The 16,110-nt window shown below is 49.8% G+C and overlaps 1 protein-coding gene across 6 annotated transcripts in view; it reads right to left on the reverse strand.

Moving 5' to 3' along the window:
• Window positions 1–7,499: 7,499 nt before the first annotated feature.
• Window positions 7,500–16,110, reverse strand: part of INPP5D (inositol polyphosphate-5-phosphatase D) — a 138,353-nt gene continuing 129,742 nt past the window's right edge. Inside the window, exons 26-27 of one of the 6 annotated variants that reach the window (XM_023724500.1) lie at window positions 9,578–10,181; window positions 7,500–8,781 (exon numbers count right to left, since the gene is read on the reverse strand). In XM_023724500.1, the coding sequence (XP_023580268.1) occupies window positions 8,779–8,781; window positions 9,578–10,181 (607 nt within the window). In that variant the 3' untranslated portion in view covers window positions 7,500–8,778. Of the gene's footprint in view, window positions 8,782–9,567; window positions 10,182–16,110 lie in introns of all 6 variants that reach the window. The other 5 variants (XM_023724502.1, XM_023724503.1, XM_023724504.1 and 2 more) reach the window with 5 other exon arrangements.

Consider the following 16,110-nt stretch of genomic DNA (forward strand, 5'->3'; position numbering starts at 1 on the left):
TCCTGTTTGGATGACATAGTGTAGCCATGTGCTCTACAACGGTGCCCCCAGATTAAGCCCTTGTTTGGCCTTAGCAGTGATTGTTATTGTTAGCTGCCATTGAGTCGGCCCCCAATTCATGGTGACCCCATGCACAACAGAATGACATGCTGATTGGTCCTGCCCATCCCCAAGATCAGCTGTGGATTGAACTATTGTGATCCATAGGGTTTTCACTGGCTGATCTTCAGATGTAGACAACCAGACCTTTCTTCCTAGTCTTTCTTAGTCTAGGAGCTCTGCTGAAACCTGTTCAGCATCCTAGCAACACACAACCTCCGCTAACAGACAGGTGGTGGCTATGCCTGAGGTGCAGTGGCTGGGAATGGAACCCGGTCTCAGACGTGGGAGGTGAGAACCCCCGGCCACAGTGGTTACCTGCTCAGAAACACACTCTTGATTGGCTTCCTCGCCTCCCCCTGCTGCCTTACTGGTGTTTCCTGGGGCTGGTCCCAGATAATTTCCTTGCACTTGAATCTTTCTTTCAGAGCCTGTTTCTGGGGATCCCAAACTAATAAGACAGGATTAACCAAAAAAACAAAACAAAACAAAAACAAAAACAAACCCATTCCCATCGAGTCAATTCTAACTCATGGCGACCGTATAGGACAGAATAGAACCACCCCATGGGGTTTCCAGGGAGCAGCTGGTGGATTCGAACTGCCGACCTTTTGGTTAGCAGCTGAACTCTTAACCACTGCATCCCCAGGGCTCTGCCCTAAAATGACCTCCTTGGAAGTTTTACCTGTGGGACATCCCAAGAGACAGCATGTACTGTACTCAGGGGCAGAGCTGTGGAGAAAGCGGACAAGAGGAAGAGAGTGGTGAATAGGGCGGAATTGATGGGGTGGGAGGAAGAAACACTGGCTCCTGGTGGGGTCACAAGACATGGGCCTCGGAGCTGCTCTGGGCTCTGAGGGACTTCTGTATCGTGACTCTTGAGGGGTCACTGTCTCCATTGCCCCCAAGACAGGGCTGTGTGGCTACAGAGGCCGTTTCAGGGCTTCCTCACCTCCCATGCAGCCCGGTGAGAGACCCGTCCCCTAGGCAACCCCGCACACCTTTGTCTCTTCAAACGGAGGGAGTCTAACTGGCCCGGTGACATTTCCATGGGTTGGTGGGGAGCTCCCCCTTCCTCCTAGTTCCCTGCTTTCATTTTTGTTGTGAGGTGTCAGAATCACTATCCCCACCTTCTTCACAAATGAGTCACTCTTTGTTGAGAGAAGTGGACTACGGCAGTTGTTGACATCTGGGGGGGTTTGCTCCCCGACGGGGCATTTGGTAACATTATTGGTTGTCACGGCTTTGGGAGGCTGCTACTGGCATCTCGTGGGTAGAGGCCGGGAATGCTGCTGAACATCCTGTGATGCACAGGACGGGCCCCTCACTGCAAAGAATGACCAGAAACCAGTTGCCACCAAGTCAGCCCCGACTCATGGCAACCCCCCATGTGTTTCAAAGTAAGAGCTCGGCTGCTAACCAAAAGGCCGGCAGTTCAAACCCTCCAGCTGCCCGTTGGAAACCCTACGGGGCAGTTCTACTCTGTCTTATAGGGTCGCTGTGAGTCGGAACCAACTCGACGGCACCTAACAACAACAACGACGGGATTTTCCATGGTCGATTTTTTGGAAGTAGATCACCAGGCCTTTCTTCCAATGCACCTCTGGGTGGACTGATCCTCCAGCCTCTTGGTTAGCAGCTGAGGGTGTTAACCATTTGCACCACCCAGGGACTCCAACAAAGAGTGTCTGGTCCAAAATGTCAACAGTGCTGTGGTTGAGAACCCCTGACCCATGGCGAGCAGTTTTTTTTTTTCAAAGCTCCGGATGGGCCAGGACTAGGGTAAGGCAAGTGAGGCTTCAGGGGCGCACAATTTAGGGGGGTGCAAGTTCTGGGTGGGCCCCTGAAAGTGAGTGCCTCTTAACTCTTGCACTCCCATTGCTGTGCTTGCCCCACTCTATTCTTTATTATTTTTACTTATTTGTTTATTTACTTATTCATGCAAAACCAGCATTTCCAAGACTTTTTCTTCCCCCCAAACAGAAACTCTGGCCAATTAAGCTCTAACTTCCCACTTCCCCGTTCTCTGGCAACCATTATGCTACTTTGTCTGCGCATTTGTCTGGAGAGGGACATCATGCTTTGGAAAGTGAAGGGTCAGCGAAAAACAGGGAGACCCTCAGCAAGCTGGGCTGACACAGTGGCTGCAACAACGGGCTCAAGCATAATGATTGTGAGGACGGCGCAGGACCGGGCAGTGTTTCGTTCTGTTGTGCATGGGGTCGCTGGGAGTTGGAACTGACTCAACGGCACTGAGCAACGATAAGCTACTTCATACAAGTGGGATCATACAATACTTGTCCTTTTGTGTCTGACTGATTTTACTCAGCATGTTTTCGAAGCTCATCCACGTCGTAGCGTGCATCAGGACTTCACGTCTCACTCTGGCTCAGTAACATTCCATGTATAGATGGACAGTATTTTGTTTATCCGTTCGTCTGTTGATGGACACTCTGGTTGCTGCCAGATTTTGCTTATTGCGAATAAAGCTACCATGAGCGTTTTTGTACAAGCGTCTGTTTGCATCCCTGCTTTCCAGTCTTCTGGGTATATACCTAGGAGCTCACTCTGCTCTTGACCTTCCCAAACACGTGAGCAAGCATGTCACTGTCTGCTCCGGAGTCCCCGGTGGCTCCCCATTCCTTGTAGAATAAAGCGTGAACTGAGGGTCCTTTACTTGATTAGGGAAGGAGGAGGAAGGAGCTGACGGAGGGAGAGGCAGAGGCCCAGGAGCTAAGTCTCAGGTTGAGGAGCCGATCTAGACCCGCTGTGGATCACAGAGCTGCTCTGTGGTGACAGCGATGGCCAAAGCATGGGGAATGGCAAGGAACGCTGCCCAGTCTAACTGGCTGGGCACCTGCTCAAGGCCTTTCTACATGTTCCAGAGGTCCTCTCCTATTAGCCCAGGTAACCTGCACAGCTAAAGCAATCCAACTAGCCCCTGGCCTCAACTAGCCCTGGCCTCAATTAACCCCTACCCTCAACTAGCCTACCTGGCTTCAACTAGCTCCTGGCCTCAACCAACTTCTGATCATGAAAGCTTTTCAAAACCTCCTCCACTTGCCCCCTTGATTTCCTGCCTCACTATTATTTATGCCTTTGCCCATCTGGGAGGCCTTTACCTACCTGCCTCCTTCTAGGACATTCCCATGGTCCCAGAAGGCCCACCTCAAATGCACCCTGTGGGCAACACTTTTCCTGCCTGGAGGAGCCTTTGGTCTTGGGATCACTTGTGTATGATCTCCGGGTGCCTCCCTCCCTCACTGTCTTGCCTCCCTCAGGAAAAACAAGGGGGCTAACGGTCAAGGACGCCTGCAGACCGAGTCGGGACTCTGCAGAGAGGTTCTCGTGAATCCTTGAAACCACACCATGCAGAAGGCCTCCTTCTACCCACTTCACGGACAAGGAGACTGAGGCTCAGAAAAGCTAAGTAACCTGCACAAGATCCTATTATTAGGAAATAAAAGATGAGATATTCAAACCCCGATGGGCTGAGAGCCCAGGACACCTCCATGTCCCTCCCAAGGCCCCCTAACTAAACGTGGTGACCCCCCAGGCCCCGCACACGTTGTGGACACGTATGTGGTGAATAGATGTTTGCTGAGTGAATGAAGGCAGAATCTGAGCTGGCTACACCTGATCTACAAGGACTCACGACGAGCCCTGTGGTTTGGTTGGCTGTGGGCTGAGAGAGAAGGGATCATCGTGGACCAGACACCCAACAGAAAACGGGGAAAGTAGATTGTGGTAAGGAGTCCTGGTGGTGCACCAGTTAAGCGCTCTGCTGCTAGCTGAAAGGTCGGTGGTTTTGTGACCCTAATACCCCCCAGCATGTTTTCTCCTTTTCAGAATGGGCAGCTGAGGGCCTGACATAACTAAGGTGAACCTGTAAGGTTTTTTTCTTTTCTCTTTGCCTTCTCCCTTTTCCCATACCTTCGTTAGTGGCTTTGTTTCGCTGGTACCTTTCTTAATGACTCTGTTTTATGACTTAGGATTCCCCGCAGGAAGATTAGAGCCCAGATGTCAGAGACCTATATCTTTAGCCTGATAAGGAAATGTCCAGTTCCCTATCTCTTTAGTATAGTAAAGAGTCTCTTGTAATTCTCTTGGAGTAAATAACACTTCTAACCCTTTGTAAAAATCATATATAAGCTCTGAGGTAAAAATGCTTTTTGGGACTCCCTAAGGGCAGCCTGTGTTGCTGTAGGATCCCTGGCGGTGGACACTTCCTAAATTAAAACTTTCTTTCTCCTTCTGACTTGGAGTATGTTTCATTGGCTCGACTGCTCCAGGGCACGGACCCTATTTGGGTAACAGTTTGAACCCACTGGCTACCCTGTGGGAGAAAGAGGTGGCAGTCTACTTCCTTAAAGACTGCAGCCTTGGAAACCTATGGGGCAGTTCTACTGTGTCCTATAGGATTGCTATGAGTCAGAATCATCTCAATGGTGGTGTTTTTTTTTTCCATTTTTTAAAATTTTAGATTGTGAAACCTGGACTCTACCTGTCAGTGCTGTGGATTCCCAAACCAGGACGTGGGGGGTGGGGGGAAGGGTCTGTGGGGCTGGGACCAGATATTTGCATTATAATGGGTCTCTCTGTTGCAATGAAGGCTGGGTGCTGAGCTTGCTCAAGCTTTGCAGGAAGCTTCTAGGCCTCCAGATAGCTGGATCTCCATGGAAATTAGTTTGCGGAGAGAAAGGAGCTATTTTAAGGACACGCACAGAAGAGAACCTGGCAGGCTGGGGTGAGGGAGGGGAACTGTGGGGGAGCGTTTCTGAATTACTCACTCATTTCCCTCCTACTGGGGTGAAAAAAATGGCATGGAAAAATCATCGACCCTGGGGAGGAGGGGAGATGGCAAGGCTGATCTGCCGCTGGCAGCACTGGGCTGCAGGACCACCCTCCAGGCGGCCGTGGAGGGTGGAGGCGCCAGGAGTGGGTGGCTATTAGAGAATGTCTATTATGATAACAGCACCTTCCTGTTGGCATAAAACTCTGTTGGTCTTGTCCACTGGCTTGCATCTAAACATGCAGAAAAGGGAAAAATTTGCTTCTTAAAAAAAAGCAACTGTACCATTATTGAACATTTTGATTGAAGAGTCTGTAGAAGAATCCTGATCAAAAGGGGGAAAACGCAGAACAGAATTTCAAATTATCATGGCCTCCAGACTTTCTGGAGCCATGGAGCTTGGATGAACCCCATACTATTGTCCTGAGACAATCTTTAAACCTTAAACCAAAAATATTCCCTGAAGTTTTCTTAAAACCAAACAATAGTTTAGTTTGCTGTTGTTAGATGCTGTCTAGTCGGTTCTGACTCATAGCGACCTTATGTACAACAGAATGAAACACTGCCCTGTCCTGTGCCATCCTCACAATCATTGCTATGTTTGAGCCCATTGTTCAACTTAACTAGTAAAAAATGTCTGCATTGAGCATTATGTTCTTTTAAGAACTATCTATATGGGATCAGGAGATACCAATAGCTGGGGAAGAACATCATGCTTGGTGAAGTAGAGTGTCAGCGAAAAAGAGGAAGACCCTCAACGAGATGGATTGACACAGTGGCTGCAACAACGGGCTCAAACATAGCAATGATTGTGAGGATGGTGCAGGACCAGGCAGTGTTTCGTTTTATTGTACATAAGGTCGCTGTGAGTCGGAACCAACTCAATGGCACCTAACAACAACAACAGGTAACTAAGACAGTGCTTGTGTGTTGTTGTGATGTTGAACCTGCTGTGCTTGGTCCAAGCCCAGTTTCAAACTGAGTCTTTGCAGTCTCATCTGTTTGGGAGCAATGCATCCTCATCATACCACCATAACACTCAATGGACCATGTGCCCACTCCCTGCTTTCCTGAGGGTGGTGGTGAATGAGGGTCCTGGGCATTGAAGGGAGTCCTTGTCCAAGAGGATGGGTTGGACTGGGGTCTGGCAGTGTCTCAGGTACAGAATTCTCTCTCTAGAGCTAGACAGTGAGCGATGACAGGTTCATGCCAATTGGTGACCCTCCTTGGATAGCAGGGGCAGGAACTCGGTGCCTACAGGGCTTCCAGGGCCCTCAGCCTAGCAGAGGAGCGCACGGTGACCCTGGCTCTCACTCCTCTTACGGCCCCTCCCTCTTTTCCTTTCTCAGCCGCAGCATCCATTGATTCAGCCTCTTGAAGTGGAACCACTCTGCCCTCAGTTGAACCAGGCAGCACAGTGATGCCTCAGGGGGCATCGTAGCGAATCCTGGTCAGAGAAGACTCTTCTGCATTATATTTAAGTGTCAAGAGGGGTACTTACATTTGCTATCTGGAGATGAGTGAGGGTCATGGCTGTGGTAGGCAGCTTCCAAGATGGCTCCCAAGGATCCCTACCTTTGACTATGCAAACTCTTGTGTAGTCGGTCCCCTTCTGCATAGTTCCAGGGTCGGTCTGTGTGACCACTAGCATATGACAGAGGTAATAGTGTGTCACTTCCCGGATTAGTTTATAAAAGACATGCAGCTTCCATCTGGAGTCTGTCTTAGGTCTCCTGCTCTGGGGAAGTAGTTGCCATGTTGTGAGCATCCCTGGAGAGGCCCATGTGGGAGGGACTGAGATCTCCAACCTACAGCCGTCAAGAAACCTCTGAGGCTTCAGCTCACAGCCACATGAGCGAGCCCACTTGGAAGAGGACCTTCCACTCTGGACAAGTCTTCAGATAACTGCGGCGCTGGCCAATGTCTTGACTGCAACCTCATGCAAGACCCTGAGCCAAAACCACCTAGCTAAGCTGTTCCTGGATTCCTACCCTTAGGAACGGTGAGATAATACATGTTGGTTGTTTTAAGCTGCTAAATTTTGCAGTAGTTTGTTATGCAGCGGTAGCTAACCGATACATTGGCATAGCTAAGGGTTAGCAGAGACAGCAACTTCCTCCCTTGAGCATATTTTTCCCATTTGGTGTCTTTTCAGACTATAAGATACCAGCGACAAGAGTCCAAGGATGATGATGTCTTTATTATATGGTCACACCCTTGGACTGCAGAAGCTCTCTGGGCTTCTTTTGAGAGCTCGTTTGTGTTGTGGGGTGGGGTAGGGTGGGCAGGGAGAGACTGGGAGACTGGGGGACGTTCAGGAAGTGGGCAGGGATTGAGTCTAGTGGCCATCAGCAAGCCCTGAGCGTGTGCCCTGGAAGAGAGGATGGAGAACTGAGTCTGGTGAAGGACCACAGCAGTTGGATTCCTGGTCTGCTGGGATACCCCTCAACTGCTGCAGGGGAGTCCCTGAGCCACAGCACTCATAGCTAGCACCTGTAGTGTGGGAAGATAGGGGACCTGCCTTCTCAGGACCCAAGACTTATGGAACAGTGGGGTCTAGACACCTCTAGGGTCCCCAGAAGCCTTCGGAAGGAAAGCATGTGGCTCACACTTCTTGATGGAAGACCATCTCTGGGTAGAGGTGCTGCTGAGCTCCAGACACCAGCCCCAACAGCCTAGAAACGTGCTCGTGGTTCTGAATGTCAGCAGAAAAACACCACACGGGTGGGCGCCAACTGAAGACAGGCACAATTTATTGGTTACACAGACTGACACCCGGGGGAATATGGCGCACTGTTCTCCTGCACACCCACACACCCAGGTTTGGTTTCCTACAGTAAGTCTGTTACATCAAAAACAAAACAAAGAAAACACATCACCAATCTATTCTCCTAATAACCAAGGAAGCAGGGCCAAAAGACGGATTTCTGGAAGAAGAAAAGACTTCCCTGTTTCTAGAGCCTGGAACTGAGCAGCCCGCCCTCCTGGCAGCCAGGCTGGAGAATATGGCTTTTGGCAGCAACATCAAAGACTCTTCCACTAGCACGTGGACATCTGTGTTGGAGGGCTCGGGGCCAATCCATGCCCACCCAGTGGGCCTGGTATCTCTAGCCCTGGGCTGAGGCTGGCTGTTTGCACAGGAGTGTAGCAGCCGATCGATCTTCCTTCTCCTTCCAGCTAATGAACTGAAGGAAGCCAGAGAGATGTCCGCTCTAAGCTTCTGCTGAGTCAGGGCTGCTGGGGGTTTAGCCAAAGCAGGTTGCATCACTGAGGCTAGACTCTGCCAGCTTTATTGAACCCAAAATGAACAACTGAGACTCTTCAGCTCTCCAAAGTCCAGGACCTTGTCTCGCTCCCAAAGGGCAGGCACCCTTTTAATGCTTTGTCCAAACCGCTCTGGATAGACACCCATTCTGAAATGGTGGGTTTGGAAATCTGGGTTTAGTTGATGAGGGAGATGCAACACTGAGGCTGTCCTGACAAAATGTTCAAAAAGCACTTAGCATGGTACTTGGAACACAGTGAGTGCTCAGTACATGCAGCCATTATTATTATTAATATTAATATTATTATTATTAGGTATCTCTACCCCAACCTTCGAATCTGCACTCTAGATTCTTGCTTCAAAATGGCGACCTGAATAGAGCTCTTGGGTCCCAAGTACCAAGGTTGAGCTGGAACCCAGGGTGCTCGCTCCCTTCCAGCCTAGACCCCACACCACACTTCACAGCCAGCGGTTCCACGGACCACACAGAAGCTAGTCCCGCTCTGGACAGGAAGCCTTGTCATGAAGCAGCAGGAGCAGCTGGCAAGAGGTCCCGGCAGGCGTCTGCTGGGCTGCTTACTGCTCCTCTGGGCTCCCTGTCTCGCTGGCGGCTCCTAGGGCTTCACTGCGGGGACAAGAACAGACGGTATCAGGGCCACATTTAACCACAGATTCCTGGGTCCCTACATGCTGTAGGTTCAACCAGGCTTCCTCTAACACATAGCTGAAAAGGGCCGGCACGGACTTATACATGTTCTAGTGTATATGTAAATATAATACAGATATAATAAACATAATAAAATAGAGTAATAACATAGATATGGTATATATGCAAATGAATATATGTATATATTATACCTACAAACATACTAATTTAATTCTCCCTATAAATCTGTGAGGCAGGTACCATTAATAGTCCCATTTTAAAGATGAGTAAACTGAGGCATGGGACCAGGAAGTGGGAGAGCTGGGATTCGAATCCAAGACAGTCTGGCTCCAGAGTCCACCCTTAACCACTATATTTTTGCTCAAAAATAAACTGATTTTATAGGAAGGAAGGGGGACATTGTGTTTGAAGTCTCGAAAACGCTGGGAAAATTTTAAGTACTAATGATAATAGAATATAAATTATTTTGGCTCCATTTATCAGTGGAGCCTTATTCCTATGGACCTGATGAACGGCTAAGAGTTTATACACAGCCCCTCCTTTAGGCCTTTCAGAGAGGCAGGGGAGGACTGGGGACTTTGGGTGCAGGCAGGCCTGGGTTCCAAGTCCGCCTCTACCCCCTTCCTCATGGAGCAGTCCCTCCCCTGCCCCAGGCCCACAGTTTCTCAGAACCTAGCCCTGGGCACACATATGCACACACGCGCGCACGCACACACGCACCCATGCACGCGAGCCCCCGCGCACCTGCGCGCACCTGCATGGCGGTCCTGCCGAGCGGCCCCTCCTCGGGCCGGTGCTTGCCGTGGTGCAAGAGCTCGGTGTTGTCGCGGTAGTCGCGGCCCTTGGAGTGCTGCAGGTGCAGCACGGCCAGGCTTTTGGCGGGCAGGGGCGGTCGGAGCTGCGTGGGCGCGGGCGGGATCGGCTGGCTCATTTCTGACCTGGACGGCTTCACGGGCCTCTTCGCCGGCACGGGCGCCGGCGCCTGGGAGCTGGCCGCGGGCTTGGGCTTCCCGTGGTTCTTCTCCCCGCCGGCCGCCGCTCCGGCCTCTGCGGTGGAGGACGAGCAGGTGAAGGAGCGCAGCCGGGGCGTGGGGACCTGCTTGCTAGTCCCCTTGGAGCTCTCGGCCTCCTGCGCTTTGGTGAGCAAGATGGTGGGTGAGGAGACTCCAGGGTCTGGGCAGGGTGGGGGCTCCTTCCTCAGCATCTTGGGGGATTCCTGCTCTTTCCTGGGAACCAGCTTAGGGAAGGAGCTGACAGACCCGTACAGCGGGTTCTCAAACATCTCCGGCTTCTGCTTGGTCAGCGGCAGGTCCTCCTGAAGCAGGGGCTCTGCTATGTTCTTCGCCAAGTCGCTGGGCCTAGAGCCACAGAGTAGAAGACAGAAGGGGCGGGGTGGGGGAGAGAAGAAACCTTCGTTAGGAAGAGAAGATAACTGTGTTGTGTATCTGTTGGCGTTCTTGTAGGCAACCTCTATTCTTGCCTGTGACCTTTTCCTCCATGAAAACTGTTTATACCAGAGCATGAGCGAGCAAGGGGGACTCTACTGAAGGTTTTCTGGGAGAAATAGCCCCAGACCCATTGCCAGTTCGATTCCAATACACAGCAACCCTGTAAGAGAGAGTAGAACTGCCCCATAGCGTTTCCAAGGCCGTAGTCTTTATTGAAGTGGAGTGCCACGTCCTTCTCCTGCAGAGCGGCTGGTGGGTATCTTTTGGTTAACAGGTGACTGCTTAACCAATGTGCCACCAGGGCTCCTTTTGGGACAAATGGAAGAGGGCTTATGTTGCCCGTCCAGTAGCATTAGGGAAATGCAAATCAAAACCACAATCAGATACCATTTCACACCCACTAGAGTGGTCATCATAAAAAAGACCAGAGCAACCAACAACCCCAAAATGGAAAATAACAAGCGTTGGTGAGGATGTGGAAAAATTGCAACCCTCAGCCATTGCTGGTGGCAATGTAGAATGGTGTAGCTGCTGTGGAAAACAGTTTGTCAGTTCCTTAAATGTTAAACATAGAATTACCACATGACCTAGCAATTCCACCGCTAGGTATATACTCAAAAGACTTGAAAGCAGAAATTCAAACAGATACTTGGACATGAATGTTCATAGCATTCTTCACAATAGCCAAAAGGTAAAAAAACTCAAATGTCCATTAATGGATGAATAGATAAACAAAATGTGGTACATACATACAATGGTATAGTACACAGCCGTAAAGAGAAATGAAGGCTTAGTGCATGCTACTCCATGGATGAACCTTGCAAACATTATGCTGAGTGACCTATGCCAGGCACAGAAGGACAAATACTGCATAATCCCATGTATATGAAATATCTAGACTAGGCAAGCGTATAGAGACAGAAAGTAAATTCGAGTAAATGGACAGTGATTGCTTAATGGGTCAGAATTTCTGTTTGAGGTGATAAAAAAGTTTCGGAAATGGAAAATGGTGATGGTTGCAAACAAAAATTATTCTGTACATTTAGGATTAGTGCACTTTACTGTTTGCAAGTTATGCCTCAAATAAAACACCTTTGAGGACATTGAAAAAAGCCCTACTCTCCCAAATCCTGGTCATATAAGCCTGCTCTCCGCAGTTCTTTCTTCCCATACTGCTGCCAACAGGCCTTCTTTCCTGACTCCCTCTCTCCCCAGCCAAGAATCCCTCAACCTTTCCTCTGCTGTCTCCAGCAATTTTGCTCTGACCCTCATTTGCATGCCTGCTCAGTGGAACTCCTCCTCAGAAGGGAGTTCAGTGGCCAGCTGGGTTACTTGAGGGTCTCAGCTCAAGAAGCTTCATTTAACAAACATTTACAAGACCTACGTGTGAGATGCTGTCCAGCACAGGGACGAAGACGTGAACAGACAAAACATCCTGGTTTTTAGGACCCGTGTTCCAGATGAACACACGTTCTTTCCAACCGCTTCAAGTCCTCTCCCTGGAAAGCTTCTGGTGAGCGTGTAGTTCCTTCACCTCATAACTAAAAAATTGGAGGAACAAGATGGTGGCCATGGGGAGAGATGCGAGTAGCGGGGTGGGGAGGTCAAAGATCAGGAGCAAGAAAACACGACCGTTTAACTTATGAACAGAGGCAGAACTCCACGTAGGGACCCAAGGTAGGCAAGAGCTGCCTTTCCTTTGCTGTGCTTGTTTTCTGATTTATCACTGCTCTTACTTGAGGTCTTCGTGCTGAGCAAATTGCAAGAAGAAAGAATGAGAACACATTTTACTTTCTGACCAGAGGCATAATCTCCCAGGGGAGTGTTCCAGCTCCTGTTTTCTACAATAGAAAGAAAACATGGGTCCCTTGGAACCCACTGAGTCGTTCAGGCCATGACACTGTTACCACTAGAACGTGTGCCGAGACACTGCTCAACAGTTGCTGAGCAGCCAAGTTTAGTAGACTCTTTGGGGGGTAGGTGTGGGCTCAGGGGACAGAGAAGAGATGTCATCCCTGCACAGCGCCTATAACCAGACATGATGTGGGGTTTCAGGCCAGGCTGGCCTCAGGGATATGCCAAAGGGGGCTTGACTGTAGACATGAGGTTTTTGCTCATTACTTTTTGGAAAGATCTGGAAGCAGTTGCATAACTACACATGCTGGGGCCTTAAAGAAATACTTTGGAAAGCTGTCCCTCCACCCGTCTGGGTCCTCAAAAGCCTTTGCTATGAGTTAACCCAGGGAGAAGGGTGTAAGACGGTGGAAGCAGCAATGACCACAGGTTTTCAGATGAAGGAGTAAAAGGGAGAAGAGAAAATGACATGCGTGACCCAACGCCCAACCACCCCATTTCCAACGGCTGAAAAGTGAGGAGGGGGCTCACCTGAGAGAATTGGGGGGCAGGGCCAGGAAGAGCTGCCCCAGAGGGAAGCATTTTTGTGATTTCAAAGCTCAACCCCCTGGGAAAGGGCAGGGGGTGGAGACGAGTGCAGTCTTCCCACTAGGAAGAAGCTTCCATCAGGTTTGGTGAACAGACTGAGGGGAGCCGGATGGAAGGTAACAAGAAACGGATGCCCCCAGGAGGCCCAGGGTGTTGAATAAGGGAACCGATGTCCCGGGGACAGAGTTAACTCCGTGGCAAAATGACTTTGCTTCTCAGATTCAGGAGACCCCAGGAGACTCAGGAGAATCTCTCTTCTGTTCTAAAGAAGCTAAGCACCAGATCAGGAGCTGAGAAGAGTTCTATTTCTAACCCAGTAGTTTTGGTTGAAGGTGACCAACCATCTCAGTTTGTCTGGCATTCAGGGGCTTCCGGGGACATGGGACCTTCACTGCTAAACCAGGTACCGTCTTGGGCAGACGAGGATGGTCGGTCACCCTCCTTGTGTCTTGGGCAATGGTAGGAGGACATGAAAGGTGCTGGAAACACCCCCTTTTCCACGGCCTTTGCTCAAGCAGAGCCAGTCTGGAGCAGCAGAGAGGGCTGCAGGCAGGTGTGGGAGCTGCCGAGTTCTTGCCTCTAATCACTGCCTTAGTGGGAAGTGACCTTGGAGAACCCCAGCCGGGGGACCTTCCTATAGATGCCCCATTCTGAAGCTGTTGGCTCTGGGGCTGGAGGGGACATGTTCCCCACCTAGTACAAGCTGCGTTCAAATTGTTAAGCACAAAGATATATTTACTTAGGGAACTTAAAAACATTTCATTTAAGTAAACAATTAAGCTCCTGGTTCTTTTTGGTTGTGGATACCTCCATTTCCTGGGGTCACCAAAGAATGACCCTTGCTGAACAGGCACCTCGATACCCACAGTGCTATGGATTGAATTATGTCCTTCAGAAAGCTATGCTAAGTCCGAAACCCTGATACCTGTGAACCTGACTTTGTTTGGATGTCTTCGGTTAACACGAGGTCACACTGAGTAGCGCGGGCCCTAGCCCCATCTGAATGGTATCCTTATAAAAGCGGGGAACAAACAGACACACAGAAGAAAGCAAGCCACACTGCATCTACACGCAGAGAAACACCTGGGGTTACCAGAAGTTGAGAGAGACAAAAAAGGATCTTCCCCTGGAGCCTTCGGAGAGAAGGCGGCCCTGTCACCCTTCTGAATTTGGACTTTCAGCCTCCGGAACTGGGAGACAATGAATTTCTGTTGGGTAAGCCACCCACTTTGTGGTATCTTGTCATAGCAGCCCTCAGAAACCAATATACACCACACGCTAGCTCCTGTCCTCATTTTTACAGAGAAGGAAATTGAGACTGTTTCTCCTCCCAGATTTCTTAGGGAATGACCAAAGATTAAAATCCTGAAAACCAGGGGCGTGGAGACAGACACAGCTGAGCTCGGGGTTAATCCTGTTTATCCTATTTCTTCGTCTTCCTTCCTTCCTTCCTCCTTCCCTCCCTCCCTCCCTTCCTCCCTTCCTTCCTTCCTCTTCCTTCTTCTTCCTTCCTTCCTCCCTCCCTCCCTTCCTTCCGTCCCCTTCCTTCCTTCTTTCCTTCCTTCCTCTTCCTTCCCCTTCCTTCCTTCCTTTCTCTCTCCCTCCCTCCCTTCCTTCCTTCCTCTTCCTTCCCCTTCCTTCCTTCCTCCTTCCCTCCCTCCCTTCCTTCTTCCCTTCCTCTTCCTTCCTCCTTCCCTCCCTCCATCCCTCCCTCCCATCCTCCCTTCCTCCCTCTTTCATTTCTTCCATCTTTCCATTTTTTGGAGAAAAAGCTTAAGGAACAAAAAGACTATAAACTGCCCCTGACTCTGGAGGACTTCCAGGTGGGCCACGCAGGGAACGGCTAGAAATGGAGGGAGATGAGAGAGAACGGTGTTACTGACAACCTCCCTCCCAGGCTCCTAACACTCGCGTCACAGACAACCCATCGAGGAAACTAAGGCTTCGTGGAGAAAAGAAAAAAACCCATGTTAGGGAAAGAGAGGTGGAGAGCGAACCTCTGGAGTCATTATAACTATCTTTATCCTTACCAGAAGGGAACTGTAAAGATGGCCTCCCAAGGGAAGACCATGGCAATGCCATTTTGCACATCTGAAATCACTGTTGATTGGAGTCGGCACTGTTAATTTCCGTTTATCATTCTGTGGCTACTAGACACTTGCCAGGCTCTGCGTTTGCTTGAGATGCTCATGAGGTGCCTTGCTGTCACAGCCACAGCATGGGAAGCAGCCGTGGCTTTGGGATTTGTGACTCCAAGCGCCGATGTCATTCTCAGGCTGCCCAGCTCCCAGCTTTCTCTAACGTCTCGTGGTCTTCCCCAGAGCTCATGGCCAAACCCTTCTCCTGCTGCCGGGCTAGTTGCTCTACCTCCCTTCTGCACGCCCAATCGCAGCTCCCTCTTTTTCTAATTGTCCTCCACAGAGGGACTGAAAAACCAAGACCAAACCTGTTGGCCGTCGGGTCGATCTCAACTCATAGCAACTCTCTAGGACAGAGTAGAACTGCCCCATAGGGTTTCCAAGGAGCAGCTGACGGATTCAGACTGCTAACCTTTTGTTTAATAGGCAAACGCTTAACCACTGTACCACCAGGGATGGGAAGCTGCATATGGGAACAGGAATTGTGCAAAGAGAGGGACATTTGAGATGGGGGTGGGACTTCTCCATGGTAATTTCCATCTGTGCTTCACAGGTCCATCAGGGGCTGGGAGATGGCCTGAGGGCGTGCTGGTATAGAGCCAAATTCTTCAGCAAGTGTGAAAAAAAAGCAGGAGGGTGTTTTTCTTGGCCTTAAAACCAAAATCAAACCTGTTGACGTTGAGTTGATGCTGACTTATAGCCACCCTATAGGACAGAGTAGAAGTGCCCCATAGGTTTTCCTAGGCTGTAATCTCAGCATAAAGAAAACAAAAATCCTCACAACTGGACCAATAAGCAACATCATGATAAACAGAGAAAAGACTGAAGTTGTCAAGGATTTCATTTTACTTGGATCCACAATCAATGCCCATGGAAGCGGCAGTCAGGAAATCAAACGACACATTGCATTGGGAAAATTTGTTGCAAAAGACCTCTTTAAAGTGTTAGAAAGCAAAGATGTCACTTTGAGGATTAAGGTGTGCCTGACCAAGCCATGGTATTTTCAGTCGCCTCATAGGCATGAAAAAGCTGAACAATGACGAAAGACTGAAGAAGAATTGATGCACTGGAATGATGGTGTTGGCGAAGAATACTGAATACACCATGGACGGCCAGAAGAACGAACACATCTGTCTTGGAAGAAGAACAGCCAGAATGCTCCTTAGAAGCGAGGATGGCAAGACTTCAACTCACATACTTTGGACGTGTTATCAGGAGGGACCAGTCCCTGGAGAAGGACATCATGCTTGGTAAAGGAG

Source organism: Trichechus manatus, unplaced genomic scaffold, assembly GCF_000243295.1.
Source record: "Trichechus manatus latirostris isolate Lorelei unplaced genomic scaffold, TriManLat1.0 scaffold00249, whole genome shotgun sequence".
NCBI lineage: Eukaryota > Metazoa > Chordata > Mammalia > Sirenia > Trichechidae > Trichechus > Trichechus manatus.